Source organism: Vulpes lagopus, chromosome 23 (genome assembly GCF_018345385.1).
Source record: "Vulpes lagopus strain Blue_001 chromosome 23, ASM1834538v1, whole genome shotgun sequence".
In the NCBI taxonomy this organism is placed as follows: domain Eukaryota; kingdom Metazoa; phylum Chordata; class Mammalia; order Carnivora; family Canidae; genus Vulpes; species Vulpes lagopus.
Genome location: NC_054846.1, coordinates 43,711,986 through 43,739,940, shown reverse-complemented (window position 1 = coordinate 43,739,940; position 27,955 = coordinate 43,711,986). Strand labels below are relative to the sequence as shown.

The following is a 27,955-nucleotide window of genomic DNA, read 5'->3' as shown; positions in this document are numbered from 1 at the left end:
TAAAACAGTGGCCTTCTACAGATGAACATTTTTGTGCAAACTTGCCCTAGTTTTTGATTGATTCTTGGACCTTTGTGACTTGATGGGTCCTAGTTGTTGAAGGTATTCCAAGACCTGCCAGCATTCCAAAGGAAAGGGTTTCAGATAATACCTAGTTTTAGGCTAACTGTAGGCCAGATTATCAGGCAGCAGCTTTTAAAATAGGTAAATATAAACTGTCCAGTGGGCTATAATTGTAAACCATGCCGACTTCCAGACCAGGAGATCTGGAGGTGTGCCCTGAGTGAAGCAAAAATTATGCCTTTAAATGTGTATATAAGTTCCCATCTTAGAGGTATTAGTGAGCTTTGGTAATGGCATAATACGGCACTAATATGGTGTTTTCCTGCCCATGTTTTCTGGGGGCACCTCTGTAGCCTTGGGATGTGTGGTAAACCTAAACGCTGCCCCTCAGGCTCCATGACAAGAAAATAGGGTCTTTTCATAAGAAGACTGGGGTTCTGTTTCAATCTGCTGTTTGTGCAGTACACTGGAGGTAGTATCCTGCCAAGGGCTGTTTCTCTGATTGTTTCAGACCTGTGAGTCCCAGAAATGCACTCCCCTCTAGCCACCAGAGTAAGGCAGTCAAGGGCCATACCCTGTGTGGGCTGCTTTTGCCCACTGGCTGTGGCATGCTGAGGCCGGGTGCTCCCCAGCCTGACGAGGGTGGGGCATGCTGCCACTGTGGTGCATGGGGGCTGGGACCTTGGCTACCCAACTGCAGAATAGAGACTTTTGATTATATGGTACATACTATACAGTGTCACAAGTGTGTATGTATCTTAAATATATCTATGTTTATATATTATATAAATTATACAATATAAATTATATATATACATATATATAATTTTTAAATTTATTTGTACTTATTAATTACACTGCTATTGCATTATTTATATGTCCCAGAATCTCAGCATTAATCTCAGTGATATGGGGAATCAATATTAGAAAAAAATAATGACACAGTTAATGTGCTAACAGGTTTTGTTCTCACCATCACATCCATTTGCTTTCTGTGAGGTATAACTTAGTTGAAATATGTCAAACTATAGGTGAATAGTAGTCTTATAATAATGGACTTGTACTCTTATGGAACATCAACAGTAGTGTCATGAAATGACATTTGAGCCCTTGAACTTGGCAGCCACTCCGAAAATTCAATTTGGCTTGCTAAGTATAGGAATAAGCCAAAAGGGAAAAGGTAAAGCAGGAAGGGACTAGCTGTATTTATGGGTGGGCTTTAGAAATGAAACTTTTCCCAAAGCAGAAATGGAACATGGAACTCAACTCCCAAAGCTAATACACTGAGGCATTGACATCTACAAATCACACTAACTTCAGTTTGGCTATTATTGTAGGAAAGTGCTTTCTACTATGATGTAAAGTAAATGGGTGCTAGTGAATGTACAGTGGTCTGATGTTCTTGGGGCTCATATTTCTATTGAAGGAATGTGAAAATTATGATGGTTATTAAATATTTATAAAATAATGAGAGCTTTTGCACCCTTTCCCCCAATGTCATTGGCTTGATATTAGCCTTAGTTTTATAATATTCACTAACAAAGGAAATAGGCATTTTTTTTCTCTTGGTTTTTAAGTATAATAGGAGCAACTGTGGTCTATAAACAATTTATAATTTTTCTTGGAAATAATTATGCAACTGTACTTTTAAAATGTGAAGTAAGAACACACTCTGACATCTATTAAATTGGCCTAAATATCTGAGTTTATACCAGAATAATTTGTGAAGAGCTAATTGGGGAAATATTTTTCAGATCTGCTTTTTAGTAAATACAGATTTGTGAGATGAAACACATGAATACAAAACTCCTCGTTTATTTCTTTTTTTGCTTTTTATGAAAGAGAGATGCTAGCAGTTACCAGATTTTCTCTTTACTCTAAAGTCCTTTGATTCATCTAGGATGCTCTCCTCATCACTTTTTAGAACGTTATGATTATTCAGTACATTGTGTAATTTTGTTAAAGAGGTAATTAACAAAAAAAACATGACAGCCATCATTCCTCATCAGCCCGATATCTGTTTCTTTGAGTATTAGAGCACTAGAGTACCTGAGCATTAGATTCTGAAAAATTATTTTTTAGTCCAGATTCTAATCCAGACTGACCTTGAGTACAACACTTAATCTCACAGAAACTTAGTTCCAACAACAGGAGCAGCTGCAAATTGATATCCCCCGCTCAGAGCGTGATGGTGAGTATTTGGTGAACTAAGTACATGAAATCAGCCTGGCCGACTGGCTGTCCCACAGACCTTACTTACTCAGTATCAGTCCCTTTCTCCCAGTTACATGATCACATAACACACCGTATACGTCATTTCTGTCATCACATAGCATACATCGAACAAACTGTCTTTGTGAACAAAACTAAACCTTAACTGAAAATGGTTTGGGATATGTTATTGATCTTAAATTATTATGTGAATTTTAATTTCCACTCCTATTTTCCAAATCCACAGTCTCACCATTTCTTCCTGTTTCTCCTGCACGTACATACATCCAGGGGGTGAGAGGGATATTTGTTTTCTCTAATCTCTGGAAATTTCTGTTTTGATAGTGTTTACTACTTACAGTACTGATTTTCAGAGACTTAGAAAGCAAAAGGCTTTTTTTTTTCATTCTTTCTTTAGTAAATAAAAATTATGCTTGGAATATTTTTTATGCTAAAACTCTAAAAAAGTAATATGTTCCCTAGAAAATTGGAAAACTTAGTATAGAAAAGTTAAATATTACTTTCTTGGGCTTTGTTCTCACTAACACAATTTGGCATGCTTATTGTAACTTGCTCCCTAAGACTTTAGGTCATTACCTGGAAGAACTAAGACTTCCCTGATGTCCTACAGTTACTCCATCCTGCGGCCTTTAGTGTGTAACACCCTTTGCATATCAGAGACTTTCATCTTCCCTCTTAAATGATTTCTAAATGAAATGCCCTTGTTTTAGCTTCCTTTTCAGTTAGTAAGTTACTGAGTGAGACATGTCATGTCTTATGTCTCTCCCTCTTTATATAGCACTTTTGCTTATAGTTGCTGCTAACTGGATATTTGATAAATGAGTGAATGAATGGATGGTCGTTTTGTCTCCCCAGGGCCCAGTTTTGAGCATTATATTGGATTGTACATATAGATAGAAAAGTAAGGTAAACTACTATTTAAAATAATCCCCATCGTTTAAAAGAAGCCTCTGACCTTAAAGTATTTGTATAAATAAAAGTATATGGGAAAGGATTCTTGCCCCAAGGGCTTGGGATATATTTTGATGCTACCTATGTCACTCTTCTCTTCTCTCTTTACCAAACTTAGCCTAGATGTTCAGCAGTCAATGGACAGGAATCGGCTGAAAAGACCTGCATAACTTTTTATAGCAAATGTAATTAATTAATCTTCCCATAATAATTGACTCTAGAAAATGAAACATAGGGGATTTGAGAAGTTAAGTGCATCGTGAATTTTATATTACATTAACTGTGTGGTTTACATTTATAGCTCAATCAGTGTTATCTGTAATGTTTTAGGAAGGAAATAAGGAAAAAGAAGAAATGTGTTTGCTATTATTTTCAGGTATTCAAAAGAAAAACAGAGCTCTTCTCTGAGAAATTCAAATTATTAGTTTCTAGAAATGGATCCTAGGGTAATGTAAACGTGCTTGAAGTAAACTATGTTAATGAAGCCTAAAAGAACTTTAAAAACTACATTCTTCTTATGCACTTAATACTTGAAAACTCTTTAAGATAATTTAAAAGGTTACATTTATTTATAACATCCTATGCTCAATGACATTTTAATAACAAATATCACACTGCCTAGCTTTCTTTCCTGCTTTATTTTTCATGTTTTATCAGTGAACCCGAGGAATTAGTTACTATCTTTCTTACTTTTTTAGTTATGAAAAAAATTCAGAATAAAAAATACTTTGTTGATGTGAGTTGTTTATTCTTTATATTTGAACTCTGTCATTTAAATTGGGTTAAATAGCTAATTTCCATTTCACAGCAAAACCACTGTTGTGTGGCTTTTTCCACGGTGAATTACAAATCATTTTGGCTTTAATGTTTGGCAGATATGTACTTGGTTTTTGTATCAGATCTGCCTTTGGTTGGGTTCCTGGTTGCTCCAATGAAGCAAAAATTGAATTGCCAAATATTTTTATTGGCTTGTCACCTTTGCTGTTGTAAAAATATTAAATCAAGGATCTATTAAAACCAGATTCTCAAATGCCTGACTATTCAAACTGTTCTGCTCAAGATTGATCCAGGTTTTTCCTTCTTTTTCAGTTTAATTTCTATTTCTGTTGGTCTACTTTCTGAATTTCTTAGTCGTTTTATACATTTTTATGTATAAGATATTTGTTTTTATGCCCATGGGTAATCTGATCAGCTCTTACTTAGTGTGTTGTTGATTGGTTTGAAGTGATATTACATGAATTCATTAATAGACTGATAACTGTTTTAGAATCATAAAATGTTTTAAAAGTTAGGACAGCTTTACAGATCAAGAGGGGTTTGAACAGATTTCCCTTTTTAGTTTTCGGAAATGTTAATTAAAGTGAAATCAAGAAATTTCAGGCACAATATCAGCAAATGCATTTCATTAAAATGTTTTAATTCTTGGGATGCTTGGGTGGCTCAGTTGGTTGAGCATCCAACTCTTGATATTGGCTCACATCATGATCTCAGTCCTGGGGTCAAGCCCTGTGTTGGGCCTTGTGCTTACCAGGGAGAGTCTGCTCTAGATTCTCTCTCCTCTTCTCCCTCTGCCCATTCCCACTGTGCGCTCTCTCTCTCTCTCGCTCTCTCTCTGTCTCCATCTCTAAAATAAATCTTTAAAAAAATGTTTTAATACTTTATACTTAACAAATATTTCTGCCTAGACTCTATGAATAAAAGTAGGCCAATATTGAAATTACATTTTTTTTAATTGTCGCAAGTTTTTTTTGTTAAATCAGTTTTCTTAAGTTTTCTCATGTTAATTCAGAAAACCTCATTTTAAAACATGAAAAGAATGAGAAAAATAAAACAATTTTCTAATCAGAGCCCTCAATATGATTACTGATAATAAATATTCAAAGCAATTAGATTTCTTAAATGGAAAAATTTAACCATTCAATTTAAAAGATTTGTCTCAAAAATGACATGTAAACATGCATAGTAGAAGAGTTTTTTAAACTATAAAAGTGTTAATTAGGATTGTAGTTATTAGGTACTACTACAAATTTCTCTAAAAACAGGTTTTCACCCTCTGGTCCTATTGCCCATGGATGTCCATTCATCATTTACCATTCTCCTATTTTTTCAGTATCACTTTTTAAAAAAAAAAAGATTTTATTTATTTCTTAGAGAGAGAGAGAGAGAGAGCAAGAATAGGAGGGAAGAGGTAGAGGGAAGAAGAAGATGCAGACACCCCACTGAGCAGGGAGCCCGATGAGGGGCTCAATCTCAGGACCCTGGAATCATGACAGGAGTCCAAGGCACAGGCTTACCTGAGCCACCCAGGCACCTCTCAGTATTGCTCAAGAGTAGGATAATTTACATAGTCGCTAGCCACATTTTCTAGTATATAAAGGCCCCTGACCTCTATGATATTATAATTTAATTGCAAAAACTAATTATGGTTTTCAATAATTAAGAGCATATGGTAAGACATGTATTAAGAGAAGTCTTTCCTGGGGCACCTGGGTAGCTCAGTGTTTGAGCATCTGCCTTTGAGTCAGGTTTGTGATCCCGGGGTCCTGGGATTGAGTCCTACATCGGCTCCCTGTGGGGATCCTGCTTCTCCCTCTGCTTGTGTCTCTGCCTCTTTCTGTGTCTCTCATGAATAGATAAATAAGTAGAATCTTTAAAAAAGAGGGAGAGAGAAGTCTTTTCTGACCCCCACTCTCCACCAAGTCTCAGGTTATTCAGTTTTACGTCCTTAGGAATTGTTTCTTTTTATTAAAGCACTTTTGTTGGTGTGATGCTAGACTTTTCTTTAGTTGGACTAAATAATTCTTTCCAGTTGTCAGAACGGGTTCACCAAAGCTTTTCCTGTGCCCAATACGTAGTGGGTGCTTAATAAATACCTGCTGATGGAGGGATTGAATGTGAAATGCAATAAAAACTAGCTCGGAAAAGTGAAGGTTAACTTGGGTATGGAATTGTCGAGGAAGGTCATAATAAGTAAATGGCATTTGAATTGTCTCTAGAAGACAAGGACGTGGATACATAGGAAGAAGAAAGAGAGACATTTACTGGGGTGTCTAAAATAAGATAACACAGAGTTAACCATTTTGAAGTGAATAATTCAGTGGCATTTAGCACATTGACAGTGCTGTGCGACCACGCCAGCTCAACCTCACGTGTTCAAACACTTTCATCACCTCCAGAGGAAACCCTGTACTCATTAAGCAGTTGGTCCACATTTTCTCTTTCTCCCTAGCGCCTGGCAACCACCAGTCTGCATTGTGTCTCTGTGTGTTTACCTATTCTGGATATTTTGTAGAAGTTGGAATCTTATGCTCTATAACCTTTGTGTCTGGCTTCTTTCACTTACCATAATGTTTTCAAGGTTCATTCACATTGTAGCCGTATCAGTGCTTCATTCCTTTTTATGGCTGCATATTTCATTGTATGTATAAACCACGATTTGTTTTTCCATTCATCCATTGATGGCCCTTTGGTTTATTTCCTCCTTTGGACTATTATGAATAATAGTGCTGTTATGAACATGCATGTGCATGTGATTCTTTAGTATCTGTTTTTAATTCTTTAGGGTATATGTCCAGGAGTGAAATTGCCAGATCATGTTTTTATGACATGATAGGACAAATTATGACCTACTATTTATTTGATATATTAAGAAAAGATCATTTTGTGAATATTAAAACTGTTTTCAATTTAAATTTTTGCATTAATGGAAAACTTGTTTTCAAGCTTATGATTTTTTTAATAAACCTATTCCATTAGAATTATTTTTAATGTATATGAACTTAAAATAGAAGTTTCCTTCTTCCTTGGTTTGATCCCTTAAGATTTTTTATCTTCTTAATCCTCCAAATCAGTCATCAGTTGGGGTGGTTCTTAGGAGATGCTGATTATGAACCCTGATTCCATTGTCACTATATTTTTATTTACCCTCAACCTTGACATTTCTTCATAATATTAAGCAAAGTGGTAAACATAAGCATAGAAAAAAATTTTTTTTCCATTCTCCTTGGATTCCTTCATTCCGTGAGATGTGTATTTTCCATTGTTTTCTTTTACTGCGCCTAGCCTGAAATAACAATCCATATCCTGTTGCTAAACTCCATGCAATTCAAATTCTTTAATTGGAACAAACATCAACTTCCAGTTCAATTCCTTCCACTTTCTTTATACCTTCCTTGGACTGAAAATATCTGGAAATCTTACTCTGATGGAAACCCAACGAATTAGTCAAACATGAAAATAAATAACTTAAATCACTTAGTAAATAGCATTTTGTTATTTATTTCTTCCTACCCTGATTTCCTTTTTTTTAAATTTTTATTTATTTATGATAGTCACAGAGAGAGAGAGAGAGAGAGGCAGAGACACAGGCAGAGGGAGAAGCAGGCTCCATGCACCGGGAGCCCGACATGGGATTCGATCCCGGGTCTCCAGGATCGCGCCCTGGGCCAAAGGCAGGCGCCAAACCGCTGCGCCACCCAGGGATCCCCCTACCCTGATTTCCATGATCACTTCAGAGATCAGAGATTTAGTCCCAATAAAGTATTGGGGAACTTTATTTCTGATATACTAAAAATCACATTTGATCATCGAGTAAAACTCAAGAATTGATACAAACATTCTTTGGAAATAAAAAGTCACCGACCTCTTATGGGTAATGCGATTCTATTGAACATTGGCACCTGGGCATTTTATATACAACCAAAGAACCTGCATGCTTTGGACATCTTTTGTTTTTACCTGCCCAACATTTATTTCTAATTCTTTTCTTCATAGTGCACTCATTTTACTTTTGGAAACGAGCTATTGCAATTAGATACTGTCTTTGTGGGATGATATATCAAGATATTCCACTTTTTCTGGCTGAGAGATAGGAATGTAACCCATTTCATGAATCGAATTTCTTTCCCAGGAATGCGATCTTTAGCAGGGTAAAAAAACAAGTCTGGAATTGATCTTAGGAGGCCCTGAAAGTGCCCATTAGTTCCCGCCACTGATATCACCAGGCTTGATTGATTTTGGGCTTTTTGGCATTTTTGTTAGCGCCTAATTCTGCATCCTCCTTTCAGTAGTTATAGTCCCACATCAAGGAGCTATCCCTAATTCTAAAGGCATCCCACAGAAAATAGCCTGGGAGAAATAAGAACCCATCCAATAAAAGGGCTTAGGAAGACTGAACAAATTTGTATCTTAAGAGATGGTTCAAAAAGAAGTATCGGGGCACCTGGGTGGCTCAATTAGTTAAGCATCTACAGACTGCTCAGGGTGAGATCTTGGGGTCCTGGGATCAAGCCCTGCATGGGGCTCCCTGCTCCATCCGAGGGGAGCCTGCTTCTACTCTCACCCTCTGCCAATCCCCCACTGCTTGTACGGGCTCTCGCTCCTCTCTCTCTCTCTCTCTCTCTCTCTCTCCCTCCTTCTCTGCCTCCCTCTCTCTCTAAGGTAAATAAAATCTTAAAATACCTATGTGTGAAAGATTAGAGTCTGATGCTAATCAAAAATACTTCAGTAAAGAGTGGCAAATTCTAAAATGTCAGTGTCCTCATATCTTTCAGTATTTTTTTTTCTGGCATCCAATGTAAATACACCTAAGTTATTTTCAGAAGTAAATCCAGTTTCTTGCTCTTCTCTTTATGGCACACTACAAAATAGTGGTTCACGGTGTTCGGTCTTGAGATCAGCAGCACTTAGGAACTTGCTAGAAAAGTAAATCCTCAGAACCCTGATCTACCATTTCAGAGGCTCTAGGGGTGGGCCCTAGTCAGCTGTGTGTTAGCATACCCTCCAAGTGATTGGGAAGCCAGACAGCTTTAAAGAACCACTGACTTGATGTCACGGAGGAGGTTTATGGACAGTCACAAGTCTGATCTTTCAGAGGCAGCAGCGTGTCCATGCCCACAGAGGCTCATGGCCTTCCGTATGTCTGATTTGGGGAGAACATCCCAACAGCTCTTAACGTTTCCTTCTTATGACGAATTTCTCAATCATCCTCTGGGATGATGTCTTCAAGTCAGACATTCTGCTTTCCCTGCCATGGTCTGGCATTGAACTCTACTTCCACCAGACTCTACACCATGCAAATTAAAAGCGAAATAAATAAAGCAACACCAAAGTAACAGAGATGGTTATTTGAAATGTTATACCAAGAAAACAACAACCGGGAGAGGACCCTGAATTCAAAAGGATGGGCTGGGTTAGAGCCAAGAGAAACAACTGATGTGTGGTAAGCAGAGGCAGTTACAGAAGGAGAGGGAAAAAAAACTGGGTTTTGTGGAACAGATTGAGAAGCCGTTTGCACACTGAGAACGTGAGCCCTCACTAGCCCAGGCCTACTTTCCTCCTTAATGAGACTCCTGGAATTGCCCATTAGTGGGACTTACCTGTGATTCAAAACCAGCAGTGGCCAAACAGTGAAACGCTGGAGGTACAGGCCTCAAAGCAAGACTCTGTCTCCGCTTGCTGGTGATGAGACGTTTCTGGGAACCCGAGGAGCTCCTTGAGTGCGGGCCCCACTTTTGGGAGACGAAGAGAAATTTTTTATTTTCCCCAAGAGCGGAGATGCACGCCGCAAGGTGTACCTACTGTGCTGTCATTTGAGCTGGCACGGTTACTGGAAGGGTCCTCGAAGGCGGTCAGGGGAGCCAATGGTCAGGGACGTCAGCGTGCAGCCGGCTAATGGATAAGGTGCTGAGCGCTGCTGCTGGAAGGATTACCCGTTTCTTAAATCTTAGTTCTGGCTCTCTTCACTGCAAATCAGATGTTCTTCATTATTTCAAAGTAAAATTTTAGGCTGAATAAATAAATAATGCAAAAAGCAAATACGTTGCAGACAGTAATTTTAGTCGTAGCTTACTATTTAGCTCAGTACAGTCTTGTTACTTAGGGCATTACAGTTACTTCTGTTGTTTATAGAGAAGCAAATGCAGATCTGCCTTGGGCAGGAGGATACAGGAGTGGGCAGTGATGAAATTACTTTAAAAATCCAAGCTGCAAAACTTGAAAATCTTGTTCTGTGAAGATACTGCTGTGTGATGGTGCTACTCTTTTCTCATTGCTAGGATGACACATGTATATTTTCAGAAGCATACAGTAAATATTGGCCATTCCTTTTTAATGTTTGGAGAAGCTAATGGTCTCTACTAGATTAGCTAAGTTAAATATAATGCATTAAAAACCCTGATATATGATGAATAGCTTTGCAAATTATCATGTATATCATCTTCAGTACGTTGCAGCTTTTAAAGTTATGTTGTAGTCTCATATAATTATCACTTTATTTTAGACCATTTTAGTTTTAATATATAGTGTGGTCATGGCTTCCTGAGTTGTCATAATTCATCAGATCTTTTTTCTCATACATCTCATCTCCACATCCTTCCTGAACAAGTACACTGTAATTTTTAGATTGCCAAGTATGATCTATCAAAACTAGAACTTGGGTGTGGTACTTAGCAATTTTTAGATATTCCAATAAAATAATCTCATGTCTAAGGAAAACTGGATGATTTTTTATTGATAATTTATGATATTTTGGAACCTCTTAATATTTAAGTATATACCAGGGGAGGTGAGAAGCTGAAATACATTATAGTCTATGTTTAGCTAGTCTCATATATCAAGTGATTTTAGGGCAGGGAATAAAAAGCAGGAGTATTGAGGAAATAGAAGATAGAATTTCAAAGGCAGGAAGAAACTTGAGGGAAGAATAATTAAGAATGGATAGGTGGAGATTTACGGATAATTACAAGATGTGTTAAGGGGGAGATGAATGCGGTATTCGTTGGAAAGGGATTAAGAATAAAGGCTGTTAAAGATACTAGAAGCAGAAGGTCTGGAAGCAAAGACTATTATTTTAGGATGTATTGCATCATAATATCTATATATCATTTAATGTATTCACCTATATTTTCAGACTTGTTGACCCCTCTAATATGATTCATACGTAAGTAAATGTGTTAGCTCCATCAGAGAAGGGACACTTCTGCAAAGAGAAGGAACTTGTCAACTTCCTAAAAGTGAATATATTGGAAAATCACTGTTCTCATTTTCAGAAAAGAATTGGTACTTGGTCAGTATGTTTAGATAGGTTCTGATGAAGCAATTTATTTCCCTTTGGTTACTTTCCTATGAGTGTATCATTCAGGACTGTCCAGAAGTCCTGCATCTTCATTTACTGCAAGCACAAATGGTTAGAAAAATGGAAGGTAAAACCACCACATAGCCTCTGACAAGCACAGTTATCTGCATCACTCTTGTAACCCTAATCCTGGGCCCTACCCTTGCTTAGCTGTCTTCTTGCACCCCTCTCTGCACGTGGTGGGCTTTGAGTATCACTTATAGGCTCCTTATCTTGTTCCGCTTTTGCTTTATGTTTGCTTTGTTTTATTATTTGCCACCCCTCCACCCCCTTCCGTAAGCCAGGATTGGAGAAAAAAATAGATTTGTATTAATAGGCAAATTTGAAATGAGTAATGTAGCTTTAGGGCTTTATGTTTCAGCTCAATTTTAAACATCCTTATGATCTCTAAATGATGGAGACAATGCTCACTGGTTTTCAGTGAACTTTTAAAGCTTACCGTTGAGAGAGAGTAGTAAAGTTCCAAATATGTGTTTCAGCTCTATGAATTCTTCCTAATGAACAAGCTGAATTGGGTGAAAGTGTGCCTGCAGAGCTGGTATTTTACCTCCTACTTCAGACTCTGGTTGTTCCTTTTATTTTCAATTTTTTTCACTTCCTCTCCAATCTGTTATGATACTCTGCATCTTCTGATTGGCTCGTTGTTGACCCTAACTTACCACATACATTTTGGTGAGACATTTGTGGAATTTTTGTTGGGGCTCAGATGCATAGGAAGAAATGGCAGCAGTAAAATGTAAATGAAACAAAGGGAAGAAGCAAACTTAAAAAAGCTTATCTAAATGGAGCTCACTGTTTAGCACTGCCTGAAATTGCTCTACCCTCTTTAAGATTTACTGGTAATTTCCCACTTATATTGACTATTCTGTGAAGGAATAATAAGTCTTACTCTTTGCCAGAGATGCTTTGTTTAAATCAAATACTCTAGAGAAAAATTCAAGAAGAAAAGCTGCTAAGTTTACTTAATATAAAAAAAAGTCTCTTTCTTTTTTTTCCTTTAAAGTTTCCTTGACAGCATTACTTGTTGATTGAAATGCTCTGCAAAGTTCTAGTGATCCTGTCAAGACCACACTCTACTTTTTTACTGTAGAGGCAAATGTTCACCTCTCCTGAGGTTTCTCTAGCAAAGCATTTTCTCCTTTTCACTTCTTAGCTTTGCCAGATGTGCAATTAAATGATCATTTCACCTTTATTATAGTTCTCATGGTGTGTTATTTTCATTATTTTTCTTGTTTATGTACACTTGTAGCAGTTATGGTCTCCACATGCTAGCTAAGTAAGATAGCTCTTAAAACCCAGCTGAGAGATACAAGCTGGTGGGGAAAAAGTCAGCACTGGTCTCCCATTTATCTTATTTTAACCCTCAAAGGTAAATTCAGCTGGGTAAATGTGTTTCTAAGAATCTTTCAGAGATCAAGCAATATTTTTGTGTATTTCCTCAACAGTATGAAGAGGCCTACATACATAGAATCTGATTTTATCATTTAATAACTTTGGGCTATTCAGAAAATACTTTTTAAGTAAGATGCATTAAGCAGGTGAATTAGTAGCTGAGTTATGGTGAAATAAATATGTGTAGAAAAGAAGCTCTGTGTGTGTGAGGAGGGTGGAGAGACACAGAAAGAGAAAGAGAGAGAATGCACATGAGCGGGAGAAAGTTAAGGATTCCTTCTTGATGAATATAAACAAAAGGCAGTTTCAAAGAATATGGGAATTTAATAATTGAAATGACTCCTAGTAAGACATACAATTGAGTTTATTCTTCCTAATGTCATCCTCAGAGAAATTCCAAATATCTTGTTTCATGAGAATTTGGAATATGTACAGTAGAAAATGCAAACATTGCCATTATTGCAGAAAGAATTACAGAAATAAAACTTCTAGAATGCACATACTTTCGGGCATGGTTTTAAAAACTGTCCTATGAAAATGATATATTTCTAATGAGCAATTTTAATGTTTAATAGAAAACAGGGAAATTGGCTTTATGGGAGAAGAATCTATCCCATCCAATTAGAATTATGAAACTTTCCATGTTTGCTTCTTCAAAGAGTTTTGTTTTGCTTTGTTTGCCTGTTTTCTGTCATGAAGTGTGGAAAGTTGGCTGTGTTATACCCAAGAGTAAGAGTATGTGAATACTAACATCATTTGTTTTCAATGGCCTCATGTAAAAGTTAACACTTCTGTTAGGACCGGCAGGAGTAAAATATTACATTTGCAAGAATCCAGGTTAGCATCTAATGGTGTCCATCAGCAAGTGTTCATAGGAGAGGAGAGACAAGTAATAGATTATTTTTCATCTTTGACATTTCACCTTTCATCCTACCTGCATTTGAGAAAAGCAGCTTTTATTCTATCCACTCCAGAAATATATATGAGGGATTTTAGTTTATTTATGATAAGGAATATGAAAATAAATGTATCCATTAGTATCTAAATTTAATTAAAGAAAAGTCAGATTATTTTAAAAGTTAGCAACTTGCTTCTTTACCTGATTCTCTATTCCAAATTCACATGTAATATGTCTTGCACCCATTATTAATAGATTTCAGCCCATCCTATTTTTAGCAAAAATGGTACTTTATTCATTTTATTTTTGCCATGCAAGTTTCTTCCATATTCTTAAAATCCATTGCAGGCCATTCCAGTGACTAAGGCGGTATCTGTCAGTGATAGTGGAATTGATTGATATCAAAAGCTTCTTGTTGCTATTACAGAACTTGGCAAAGAGAAAACTCATGGCAGCAATAGATGTATCTGGGAACTTTTTATGAGACCAGTGGGAATCTTCTGAATATTTAGTGGTTCCCCCTCACCTCACTCACTTTTGCCTTTATGCCTGAACTGAATACTAACATAACTATGGTATACATATGCTACTCATCCTGAATGTACAAGAGTTGACTAATAATGAGAATTTTAAGCTGAGGTTACTAAGAGTTGAACTTCCTCTTCTAGTAGATGAAAATCTAGTTTATTACCAGCTACTTAATAGCAGATTAGCAGCAAATTTTTCTTCATTCTCATTTCTTTTAAGTTTGTAGAATCTCTCCAATTCATTAAAAAATATAGCTATTGAATAAAGAGAAATAGACTGATACCAACCTTAGTTATCCCTTTTTTTCCTATCCTCATCCTTACCCACCCTCTAAAGCTTATAAATATTTTGTGGAAGCATTGTAGGGGGAATAAGAAACAGAATGTTATAAAAATATTTAGCAAGTATATATGAGTGCAGGGTAAAAGATTAAGAAATCAAACAAAAATAATACTCTTCACCTAAAATGTCAACTTTGTTAAATATTAGAAGCTCATTATTTATATCTTATCTTGATAATAATAAAAAAATTTCTTGAATTAAAAGTCACCTTTAGAGAAGTCTATCATACTTTTTCAACATTATGCTTTTCTATTCACTTTCACTGTTTAAGCATTTAGCACAGGAAAGAGAAAGATATTTTACGGTAACATATGTGTTGTTCATAAAACGAATAACCAAAGAATAGGTAAGACAGAGCTAGATGACAGTCTCTACTGCTGTCAGAAATCATCCTTTCATTGTGAAATTTCAAGAAAAGGGAACCTTGAGACACAGATAATATGGAAATAAAAGGAATGTATATCTGGACATCAATATATTATTGAGAAAACTGACAGAGGACAGATGGCAAGGTCAGGATGAAACTAATGTCAGTAAAAGAAAACATTTAAGGAAAACTATTCTGGTGAAGGCAGATAAAAAGGAAGAGGAAAAGCTCTTCATTCATTCATTCATTCATTCATTCAGATTTGTTCTTCTAGGAGTGTATTTGAACCTTGCATCTTATTATGATCTGTTTTCTGTATATTTCTGAATCTAATGGATTAGATGTTCCTGACAGAAGCATCGTTCTCAGTTATTGATTTCATTTTGTTTCTGGGCTCTTGAAAATAGGGCTATTGTATGTTGCGGAGAAGATTGTGCCCTGCACCACTCCAGATCTAAAAGACACTACAGCTGCAAGTGGTGGCCCTGGATCACTAAATTTGCGCAGTGGATTAAACACTTGCTTGTAATACATACGTAATTTTGTGTTGCTAACCAAGCAGCTGAATAAAATACTTAGAATAATAGGAGGCTAATAAGTAGACCCCATGCTTTCCTTTTACACTTCCTGATCCCCCATTCTTAGTTCTCTGTCTTCAGGTAGGTTGAATAATCAGTGATGTTGCTGAATCTCTCAATATCCTCCTCCTTCCCCACTCCTCTGGCCCCACTCACACAACTATTTTGAAATATCCCCAGAGTTCGCAGTAAAATGTTGCATGATTTGATAAAGACCACCTTTGTGAAGCTGTTGATTTGAATGGGTTTTCTGGGTGGTCTTGTAGATTGGATATGAATGTTAACATATCTAAATTTCCCTTTGCTGGAACTAAGGAAAATATCTTCTGATCACAGGCAGCAATTCATTTAACTCAGTTTTTTAGTTGAAGTCACAGGTGATTATTATGCTACCCTGTGTTAAAACGTAAAAATAAATGGTTTAAGAAACTTTAGAAAAATATTTCTTTTCAGTTCCTAAAAGAAACCTGATGCACCCTCAATTTTTTGAAATAAAGCACAGGATAGTTAACATTTTTATTCTGAAAGAGTAAGGCAGTGGTTCTATTATGCCCCAGGGTGCTTGGGATGTGAGAATATGCAGTATTCCAAGTGATATTCCTACACATTCTTCACAGCTGCAATGTGCAACCTTTGCAAACTTTTTTTTTTTTACCTTTTAAACATTTATATTATGGTATGTCATCCTTTTTTATATTAACCAATTCTTATTTATATATAATATTCAAAATTAGATGAAAATAATAAAAGTGAACAGTAGTGAAAAAGCGACTTTTTAGAATACTGTTTTATATATTGTTATTCCTAAAATTATTTGGCTGCACTTCCCAGGAACAAACTCTCATGACTTGGGTGAAGGTGCCCTTATTTACCTTTGTAACACAATGTGTATTTGTACATGTATGCCAACAAAAATAGTTCTTTCAAATATAAGTATTTTAAAAGTTGTCAACGTCCTTTTTGAATGTTTCTTTAGATTTGTAAGGTTTACTGCCTTGGTGGAGCACTGAAATTTATCTGGCAAGACTATGAAGGGATTTTGTTTTAATAAAATAGCTGTCCTTTCTCCAGATGTATGTATTTTTGATTCTGGGGGATGATATTCTAAAAGGGAGAGTATAACATGCAATGCCATTTCAAAGCTTAGTACATTTGCTTTTCATTATACTTCATGGTTAAGCAGCCTTCTGAATTTGATGAATTTTATTTGCCCAATTAACTATATCAGTAGCATATTGTAAGGAAGCCTGTAAGATGGTAAATGTATGCCATAGAACACATAGAACCAGCTTCCACCCTTCCTGAGTTGTTCCTCATTTAATGGGCATCAGTTGCATTTCCAAATGTCCATTAACTGTTTTATTCTTGGCTCCTTTGTACTCATCACCTGCCTTTATGTTTTAGACAGCTGGTTTACCTTCTTTTCCCCTGCTCAGCACCACAATAAAGGCATATCTTGGCTTATTGCCCCCTTAAATATACTGTATGGCTAATACTTCACTATGTATCAAATTTTTCCCAGATCCCTGAAAAAAAAAAATGGTGCCAATGGGGATTCTGGCAAGAGATATTCTAAAATAGACCTCAGTGTTTTAAGTGTTTCAAGACAAATCTGGAGAATAGTTTTAACTCCATGCTCACTAGATCTTATGTTATTTTTTATTATTTATATTTCCTCATTAGATTTGGAAGACATTCTAATTCAAACACTTTGCAAGGTGTCAGTACAAAATATTTCTTCTCTAAGGTTTAATGGCAATTCTTAGCTAGATAAAGGAAACTAACAAACTAGTGGAAGTTTTTGAGGTTTAATGTGAAAAACTAATAACACCCAATATGTTTTCAGGATGGATTGCAGAAAAAAGGAATTAAGAATATAACTTTTTACTTTTGCTTCTAGCCATTGTAGATTAAGAGGGATCTGATATATTCTCATACCTTAAACAACTAGAATCTGGACAAAAGAGTATAAAACAATGTTATTCAGCCACTGGATCATAGGCAGCACAGGCCTATGATCCTTGAGAGAAGGATAATAAAAGGAGAATCCTATTATTGTGTCAGCTGAATTTCTGGAGACAGTCTCCAGGTCACAGAGTAGAGATTGAAAACGTAAATAGAGTCCAGGAGTTGCGCTGAGTTACAGAGACTGAAATCAAAGTCCAGAATAGTCTAAAGGTCTAAAATTTTTCAGTGTACTAGAAAAGAAAAACTGTGGGGAGATAGAGAGAAAGAAAATGACTGAGAAAGAGAAAGAATGAAATAATGAGAATGAACACTGAAAATGTAGAGAGATGTTTCCCTCAGTGTGTCGTAGAGAATATATTTGTATGTCTGGAAGGAAACTAGCAAAGGCCAAGGAAAGATGCACCAGAAGGCATAAACAATTCCTAGAACTCATACAAGTCTAGGAATACTTGGGATTTCCCCCAGTAAAAGTAGAAAGCCACTTAAGACTTGAAGCAAAGTTAGAGTTCAAAAAGGTATATTTCATTAGGAGTGGTATTAAGTTAGTTTTAGACAGTAAGCTTCTCTGTCCCTTCTTTAACATAGCTTATAAGGAAGTCTCAAAAGTGGCTTAACTGTGTAACATTACAAAGTCAAAGACACCTTAAAATCCAGCATACAACAATGTATAATTCAAAATGTCTAACGTGCACTAAAAAATTACTGGGCATGTAAAAAGAATGTGTAACAGTGACTTCTATCCTGAAGCAAAAAAGTCCATTAACAGAAATATCCCAAATGACAGAAGTGATGAAATCAGTGGACAAGAATGTTAAATAGTTACTATAAATCTGTCCCTACATTCATGAAGGTAGAAGAAAACATGAATATGATGGAAAGCACAAGGGTCAATATAAAAGATACCCAATGGAACTTCTTGAGGTGAAATATGAATTATATGAAATAAAATTCCTAGATAAGCTTAACAACAGATTAAATATTGTAAAAGTAGGGGATCCCTGGGTGGCTCAGTGGTTTGGCGCCTGCCTTTGGTCCAGGGCGCGATCCTGGAGTCCCAGGATTGAGTCCCACGTCGGGCTCCCGGCATGGAGCCTGCTTCTCTCTCTCTCTCTCTCTCTCTCTCTCTCTCTCTATCATAAATAAATAAATAAATCTTTAAAAAAATAAATAAATATTGTAGAAGTAAAGCCTGGTGAACTTAACAACATGAAGCAGAAGTTAATTGAATGCAAAATGAATAACAGAGTTAAAAAGGTTTAAAGAATGAACAGAACATTCGTAACCTATGGAAGAAAACCAAATGGTCCAACACATGTGTAATGAGGGGCCCCAGAAATAAAGAGGCTGTGAATAAAATATTTTTAAAAATAATTATCAAAAAGGTCTCCAATTTGACAAAGCTATAAATAAGTTCAATGAACCCAAAATAGAATAAACATAATAAAAATGAGTATAAAAGAAAAAAAATCTTAACAGAAGCTGGATAAAGTAGTCACAATACATAGAGAGGAACAAAGATCAGAATTACAACAAACTTCTTAGAAACCATGAAAGTTGGGGATGCCTGGGTGGCTCAGTGGTTGAGCATCTGCTTTCAGCTCTGGTTGTGATTCTGGGATCCCAGGACCGAATCCCGTTTCGTACTCCCTGAAGGGAGCTTGCTTTTCCCTCTCCCTATGTCTCTCCTCTTTCTCTCTCTGTCTCTCATGAAAAAATAAATAAAATCTTAAAAAAAAAAAAAGACCTTTAGAAACCATACAAGTTGAAAACAATACAGTGGCATCTTTAAAATACCGAAGAAAAAAATTCCTAACTTAGTTTAAAAAATTGAATTGATCCAAAGAAAGCAGGAAAGGGCAACAAGCATAAGAACAAATAGAAAACTAACAGTATATGGTAGACTTAAACCAATCATCTTCATAGTTACGTGAATTTGAAATGGCTTAAATACTGCAATTAAGAGGCACAGATTGTCATAGAGAATAAAAGAACAAAGTCAAATATGCATCATCTACCAGAAATCCACTTTAAGTTTAAAGATACACATTCAGGGGATCCCTGGGTGGCGCAGCGGTTTGGCGCCTGCCTTTGGCCCAGGGCGCGATCCTGGAGACCCGGGATCGAATCCCACGTCAGGCTCCCGGTGTATGGAGCCTGCTTCTCCCTCTGCCTATGTCTCTGCCCCTCTCTCTCTCTCTGTGTGACTATCATAAATAAATAAAAATTAAAAAGAAAAAGATACACATTCAAACTAAAAAGATAGAAAAGCTCTACCAAATAGTCATCAAAAGAACCATCGTGTATTGCCAAAATAGACTTCAGAATAAATACTAACAAATATAGACAAATACTTTTCATTTAGTATGTTAAAAGACTCAAGGAGGGGAAATAATAATTGTAAATGTATATAAAGCCAATGATAAAGCTTTAAAGTATATGAGGCAAAAACTGACAATATTGCTAAAAGACAATATTAAGATAACAGAAGGGTGTTATGAACTATGAAAAGTCTGGGATTTTACTCTTTTTGCAAGCTACTGAGCTAACGTGATGTATCTTAGTTAAAAAGTGGCCATGACTCCTGAAACACACTACCTGGCAGAAAGCAAGGACTCCTCCCTTGGAGACCAGGGAAAATTTGTTACTTATACAATTATACAAATAATTTGTTACTTATACAAATTCTGGCAGGAGCCAGAATATCAGGTCTTGTACAGGTTCCTTGAGCCCCATTTCAAGGACAGTGTGACAAGGAGCAGATGATGTCTGTGCATGCATTGTATTGGATTATAGAAAGGAAACTTTGAGCCTAGGGAGCATAAATCTTTTATAATTAGTTGTGAGCAAAGCTGCCCGACATTTTTATCTGGAGGGAGGCATTATCTTTTTTTATAATGGGCAGTAAATAAGCCTATTCTTTGTTCCTGAGGGAAACACCCTCCATTTTTATCTTTCAAGACTATTTTCTTCTATCTTCCATGCCTCTTTGCTTGAAAACAAGCAAAATTCTTGAAAACATATTTCAGCATAAAAGTGCAGTCAGTTATGGGCTCTGGTAACAAGACTGCAAAAAATGTGAGAAATATATGGAAGTGTTATCTTAAGACCATCTGCAAAGTAGAGGAAAATGTTTTCAGAATGTATATCTAAGAGAGGATGTGTTTCCAAAATATGTAAAGAGCTATGAAAACTCAATAATAAAAAAAGAGCAAAAATTTTGAACAGATATTTCGTCAAAGATGATATATGCATTGCATGACAAACATAAAAATCTACTCAACAGAAATAAGTTATTAGAAAAGTTTAAATTAAAACTGCACTGATAAACTGTATCTTACTAGAATGGCTAAAATTAAACATTTACAATATGAAGTATGAATGTGGAGCAACTATAAGTTTTATGTATTGCTTGTAGAAGTTCAAAATGGTATGTTTTTAAAAATGCCTTGGCAGTTTCTTAAAACAATTTAATGCATACTTATCAAATAAGCTATCAATCTCCTCCTCGTTATTTATTCATGAGAACATATGATAAAAACCAACACAAAACATATTCAAATATATATTTTTAAGATTTTATTTATTTATTCATGAAACACACACACACACAGAGAGAGAGAGAGAGAGGCAGAGACACAGGCAGAGGGAGAAGCAGGCTCCATGCAGGGAGCCTGATGTGGGACTCGATCCCGGGTTTCCAGGATCAGGCCCTGGGCTGAGGGCAGCGCTAAACCACTGAACCACCTGGGCTGCCCCCATATTCAAATATTAATAGAATTTTATTCTTAATATCCCCCAAACTGATGAATGCATAAACAAATTGTACCATATCCACACGATGGAACACATCTCAGCCATACAAAGAACAAAACAAAACAAAACACCCCTGATACACATAACATGGATAAATCTCAAAAGCATTATGCAAGATGAAAAAGGCCAGACGGTAAAATACTGCATACTTTCAATTAAATGGAATCCTAGAAAAAAAATAAAACTACCGTCAGAAAGTACTTCATTGTTGCTTGAGTTGGCAATAAGAGAACTCTTTAGGATAAAGGACATTTTCCCATCTTTCTATAGTTCTGGTTACATTGGATTATTTCTTTAGAATTGTTGAATTTTTTGTGTAATTTTTACTTCAAGCTTTTAAAAATGAGAATGTGACTCTCTTATCTTTATTTTAGCAAACCTCTAAATTGACTAACCAATCATAGTTTGTATATCTATGTTTCTATTCTCTGTTTTGTTTTTATAAACATGTTCTTAGTGTTGTTTGATGGTTGGTTATTTTCTCTTTATTTCTTGTAAATAAATAATAGCAGATTGTCATTTCATGAGGTTTTATTATTTATTTTTCAAATCGCTGATGTTAAAATTCAGCCAGGTTGGAATTGTCTTATTATTGCCTGAAACTCTAGCTTAGCTTTAGAGGGTTGTATTTCAGGCAAATGACAAATAATTATCTCAAATTATCTCATTTTAATTTTCTGGATTTCCCCCCTGAATTCAGTTCTGTTAACCCTTGAGTTTGGCCAGATTTTTCACTTAATGCTTCTTGACCTTACCTTGATAATTCTCAACGTCGTTGTGTGTCTTATAACATTAGGATCCAGCATTTATTGAGCATTTATGTGGCAGATTCTGTTCTAATGACTTCATATATTTATTTCCTTTAATTCTCACAGCAATGTTGTAAAAGGAATGAAATTATTTTTTTCCTGTTTTACAGATGATGAAACTGATACATAGCAACTTTCAAATTCATTCAGCTAATAAGTGAGGAAGCAGGAATTTGACTCTAGGCAGTGCAGTTTTAGTCTGTTCCCTGAATCTACAAATCCTCTAAAATATAGATCTTAAATTTTAGTGTATAGGAGAATCAGATTACTTAAATTCTATTCTCAGTTTTTTTTTTTTTCTGTTGCTCTCATTATTCCTACTTGATTGATTTAGTATGAATCCAGTAATCTATATGTTTAGCAGGCACTGCAGGTGTTGGTTTGTTGAACTTGGTTTGAGAAATCCCATTTTCTGGGGTGCTTGGATAGCTCAGTCCGTTACGCATCTGAGTCTTGGCTTCAGCTTAGGCCATGATCTCAGGGTCATAAGATTGAGCCCTGCCTTGGGCTCCATGTTCGTTGTAGAGTCTGCTTGAGATTCTCTCCCCCTCCTTCTCCCTCTCCCTTTACACCTGCCCTCATTTGCACATGCATGTGCGCATGCTCTTTTTCTAAAATAAATTGATTAATTTACTTTTTTGTGACTTTAAGCTTACTGCTTAACTTCTCCAGGCCTTTGTCATCACCTATTCAAAGGTGATTTTTTTTTTTAGGATTGAATTAGATGACTGCTCCAGGCACACGGTAAATTCTCCAAAATAAATAGTTTTTGTTGTTCTTGGTGGTAGATGTTATTTCATTGAATTAGTTTAACGGTGGCAACTCTTTTCAACCTGTACTTCCGTGAAATGATATTATCCAATAAGCAAAAGGCATTTCAAAGTAAAAAGACATTTTATTGAATGTAAATACTTTTTAAAAAAGTTTTATTATATCAGGAATTACAGTGTGTTTTGCTCCAGAATATGTTTCTGAAATACCAAGTAGCTCATTTACAATTGGTAAATAGAATCACATTAGTGTAATGTAGAAGTTGCAAAGCTTTATGTGTGACGTATTCTAGGGCAAAGGAGGCAGAGTTGAAGTATAACCTTGGGCAGGAAAAGAAGGCCCTCAACTTTGATACTAAGTAGTCAACAAAAGGGAGCCCTTTTGGTTTTCTTTTAAGAAAATTAAAAAAAAAATGCCTGTATTTGGGTCTCCCTGGCCAAAGTTGCATACCCCTTGTCTTGTGTGGTTCTTAAATATTTGCAGATTGCACTGCCCCCTGTGCCGAAGCCTATTTATTGGCTCAGAGTTTGCCTTCCAATTGGATTTTTCCTGCCATTTCTAATTAAAATAATGCCAGCCCTTCCAATCAATTGTGGAGTATTTTTGTTTGCTTTGTATTTGTTTCTTTGCTTTTAAGCTCCGGGGTGAGCTGCTTGCCTGGGTGGTCCAATTTATCTTCCAGGGTACCAATATAATTTTTGGTAGTGATCTGATCCCAAAGTTGCATGTTTTCAGTGGTCTTCCCAGAACCTTTTCTCCCCATAAGTCCTAATATTTGGGGTACACCATTTTGTTTGCAATGTGGAGATTGCAGGATGCATATACCTTCTCACCTATTTAAATGCCATTTTAGGAACATGAACATCTCCTGCTTTGCAATATTTTATATTCCCTGGAAGAGGTGGTGTGTTAAATGGTTTGTTAATTATAAAGTAACTTACTCCCAGTGATGTGTTCTATTTGTTTCTTACTTTACCCTGAGTAAATCCCACTTGAGTTACTTTCTTTTTTAACGTTGGCAAGATTTCTAATTCGTATTTGAATTGCTTCTGTGCTTGTATCAAAACAGCATGTAAATTTGACTTTAGTTATTAGCTTTTATCTGTAAATTACTGCTTCTTACTGAAAATTACATAATAATTTATAGAGCTGGAAATACTTGACAAAGAAGATAATTTATTTACTATAGGGAGATATTTTCTACAATAATTGTTATGATTCTGCTAATTGCTACCATTTATTGAATGTCCATTAAATGTCCATTCGTTTTTCTAAGAACTTCACTTGCAATATTATTATTTTTTAAAATATTTAGTGAATATAACATAGGTTTTCTTTTTTTTTTTTAAGATTTTATTTATTTGACAGAAAGGGAGACAAAACACAAGCAGAGGGAGTGGCAGGCAGAGAGAGAGGGAGAAGCAGACTCCCTGCTGAGCGTGAGCCTAATGCAGGGCTCCATCAAAGGGCCCTGGAATTGTAACCTGAGCTGAAGGCAGACACTGAACCTACTGAGCCACATGGGCACCCCCAGAGATTTTCTAAATAAAGAAAACAAAGGAGTAAATATGTGTCTTTTAGAATCTTCAACAGAAACATGAGGGATATGAAATAAAATACTATTATTAGATAGCTAATGCTGTTGAAATCTTGACACCATCCCATAAATATGGTATTTACTAAGTGGTGGAAGAATTTCTCAATATACCCATTATCTACATACAACTACTTTAAAGACAATAATACATGCATGTCAGATGTCTCTTAAAAGCTTCTCCCTTGCTTTTGTTAAGCATCCAGACATACTTTTGCCAGAAATAGAATATAATCCAATTATAGTAAAAAACTTCTATGGATAGAAGCAGCGTTGTTCATCGTCACTGAATATGTATTTGGAATAGTTTAGGATTTTAGTTTGGACCTTAAGAGCTCAAATAACAGTGTTATTTTAAATTGTTTCTAAGGTGGTTTTTGAATACTCTAAATAGTACAGGCTTTTACACTTTATAACTACATGACTTGGGTCAAATTACTTAAATGAATCCGAGCCTTAGTTATCGTTTCTATATAGTGGAGAGAATAGTTGTGCCTATTCTTGAGCGGTCCCACCGGTTAAATGTGAGGTAACTTCTATGTACTACATTCCACATACGTGTTAGCTGTGAATATTTTTATCATTATCATTATTAAATTTAGAAACAATAATTACTATCTATCTGGTGTCTTGCTCTCCATATTTACTATATTTTCATAACCTAGGCAGGTATAGTCAGCTGAATGGTTTAACAGCTTTAGCTAGTTCCACTATTGCATGAATTTAACCTAATTTCATGGGATAAAACAGAATGAGCACAGTGGTTCATGGCTGTCAGTAGTGAAAAATAGCTGGAAATCAGACAAACAGCTTCATTGCTGAGATTGTTTCCGGGCTAAAAGTTCTTCTAACAGCTGTTTGTTTTGGCCATTAATCGTGTCCATTCTTTTTTTTTTTTTTTTTTAAACTGGGGAAATACAATTTTCTTTAAAGAGAGAATGTAGGCTGGTTATTTCTGAAGTCAGGAAGAATGCCTGTCCTTCCCGTATTGTGGTCTTTTGGCTGCCTTGACAGTTGGACTGAAGAGTTTTCCTTTTGTTTCTCTCCACTTTTTTATTCTTAATGCTCAGGCTCAGATCGCTGTAGTGGGAGGGAAAAAAATATAAGTAGGAGCTCTTTCATCCTAGAGAAGGAACTTTGTAGCAGTTACCTTCAAGAAAAGTGTACTCCCCAAAGGAGTATTTAATATTGCATAGACACCGACTCACTGAACAGAGAGCGAGACTGAAAGAGAGAGAGAATGATGAGAATATGAGAATTCAAGCCAGCAAGAAAGAAAGATACTTAACTAAAGATGAAGGGAAGTTTTGCCTCTTCCTGGAAGTTATATTATTAGTTTTTTTTTTTTTTTTTGAATCATGATGACTGCTAGTTTTGTTTAAACTATTTGTTCTGGAAATACTAAAGTTGGAGCCTACCAGACTGAGGTTAGGAGCATTTTCTTTGGCAGCAAGAAGATACTTTTATAGAAGCCATGCCTGTACTTGGGGTTGCCTCAAAACTGAGGCAGCCAGCTGTTGGGTCAAAGCCTGTTCATACTGCTCTTCCGATACCAAATCTTGGCACTACTGGGTCACAGCCCTATTCTTCAAGACCTTTGGAACTTACTGAAACAGAGAGCTCAATGCTTTCTTGTCAGCTCACATTAAAATCAACCTGTGAATTTGGAGAGAAGAAACCCCTCCAAGAAAAAGCTAAAGAGACAGAAGACAGTAAGGTTAGTGGCTGAAGGTTACTTGCAGACTTATAAAGCTACAATGCAAATTTCCTTGTAGGTGGAATATAAAGCATGTTGTGAAATGGGGAGTGATAGAGGATCACCCATGTAAGAATGTAAGTAGTTTATATAGCTGAAAAGCTAAGTATTTAGCCTTTGTAAAAAGTATGTTGATGATTTATAGTTGTAGCAAAAGTCATTAGCAGATTTCTCTGAAAATGTATGTTTATTCTCACTTAGTACTACTTACTGATGGAGTGCCTACTTAGGCTTAGACATCACTTTATTACTAATAGCCATAACTAGTCCAAAATATGGAGAAAGGGACGTATTTTCCATGCATATTACACTATGAAAGGAGGAGATTTATCTGTAAAAAGTCCATGGAGGTGCCATCACTTTTTTCTAAATGCAATTTGCATTTTAAACACTTTCTGTTTAAATATATGTATCTTAGACTGCTTAATTCATTGCAATGTGAACAAAAATGAAATATTATTTTCCTTGATATTGCACATTGGTCTGGATTTTCACTTGTAAATTGAAACCCTACTGTTTAACTTATTACTGACATCTTTTTCAGTCATTTAATTTATGGTATTTTGTGAGCAGTGGATCCTAGCTCCTGGTTTGTTTTTAAGCCATACTGCATTCGTTTTCTCCAGATGCTGAGGGGTTGCATGGCCTTTCAGACGCTGAACTTCAGGGGCATTCATTTGTATCCTGATAAACATCACTTTTTAATGCAGCATTAACTATGCCAAGCTTTCCAAAGTTGCTGTTCTCACTTCCTGGCTTAAGGAATGCTTTGATTTTACTTTCCCACCCAAATGTAATTTATAATAATTTAAGAAGAAATTTCATATTGAAATCCAATCTACAAGTTAAAAAGAAAGCCACCCCTTTTGTCTGAAGTGCCCATTCATCTATCTCCACCTGCTCAAATCCCCTAAGGAACAGGCAAATGCAACTTTTCCCCCAAAGTCTTTGCTAGCTACTCCTTACTCTCCTTTCCTCTCCTTGATTCTTTTAGTAATGCTCAAAACCCCTTTATTTACACTATATTTTAGTTATCTGGATGATTTATTTCTATTGCCACTGAATTGAAAATATGCCGATGGCAAGTCTTATTTCTACTGTGATACAGCTCCCTCTGCCCAGTGCTTTGTGCCTAAGAATTAAATAGTAGTTGAGTGGATTAATACATGAATGAATGAATCAATGAATGAAGAACTATTCTAAGAAATATTTAGTTAATTCATTAGTCCCTTTGAATCACTTAATCTATGAAACAGAGGGTTTGGAGTGAATGATTTTTACTTATAGCTCTAGGGTTATATTATTCCTTTTGTGTTTTAAGAAAACATTAGAAAAATCACACAAGAAAAATAAATTAAAAATTAATTAACTCAATGCTTATAGTTCTCAGTTCAATGTAAACAATCACGGTAAAAGTAGAGAAGTATAAATTATCAATGAAATACTAAAAATATTTGACTTTATGTAAATAATTAAAAGCAAATGCCATATTTGTTTTATATCTGTTTTAATGTTCTGTGTACCCACAACGACCTGTTGAGATTAGATGGAAAGAATAGATAGTCCCTTTTTCTTTGCGGACCATAGCTATCATCTGCAGGTCTAGTCAAACTTCCATTTTGCTAAATGACCTTGGCCTAAGACTTGCACACCATAAGTACTGTTTTCAGTAGAATTTTGGTCGATTTCTTTGGTTAACAAACATATCAATCATACATCTGATATTCCAATAAGTCTCTGTGGTCAGCAATGTTGTATT

The 27,955-nt window shown here is 35.9% G+C and overlaps 1 protein-coding gene across 8 annotated transcripts in view; it reads left to right on the top strand.

Annotated features, from left to right (window-relative positions):
- Positions 1-27,955, top strand: part of NAV3 (neuron navigator 3) — an 830,862-nt gene that overhangs the window by 447,113 nt on the left and 355,794 nt on the right. For 3 of the 8 annotated variants that reach the window (XM_041738594.1, XM_041738589.1, XM_041738587.1), the window contains exon 1: positions 25,529-26,157. The exons of 4 other annotated variants lie outside the window; for them this stretch is intronic. In XM_041738594.1, the coding sequence (XP_041594528.1) occupies positions 25,915-26,157 (243 nt within the window). In that variant the 5' untranslated portion in view covers positions 25,529-25,914. Of the gene's footprint in view, positions 1-25,528; positions 26,158-27,955 lie in introns of those variants that run through there. One more of the 8 variants, XM_041738588.1, reaches the window with a different exon arrangement.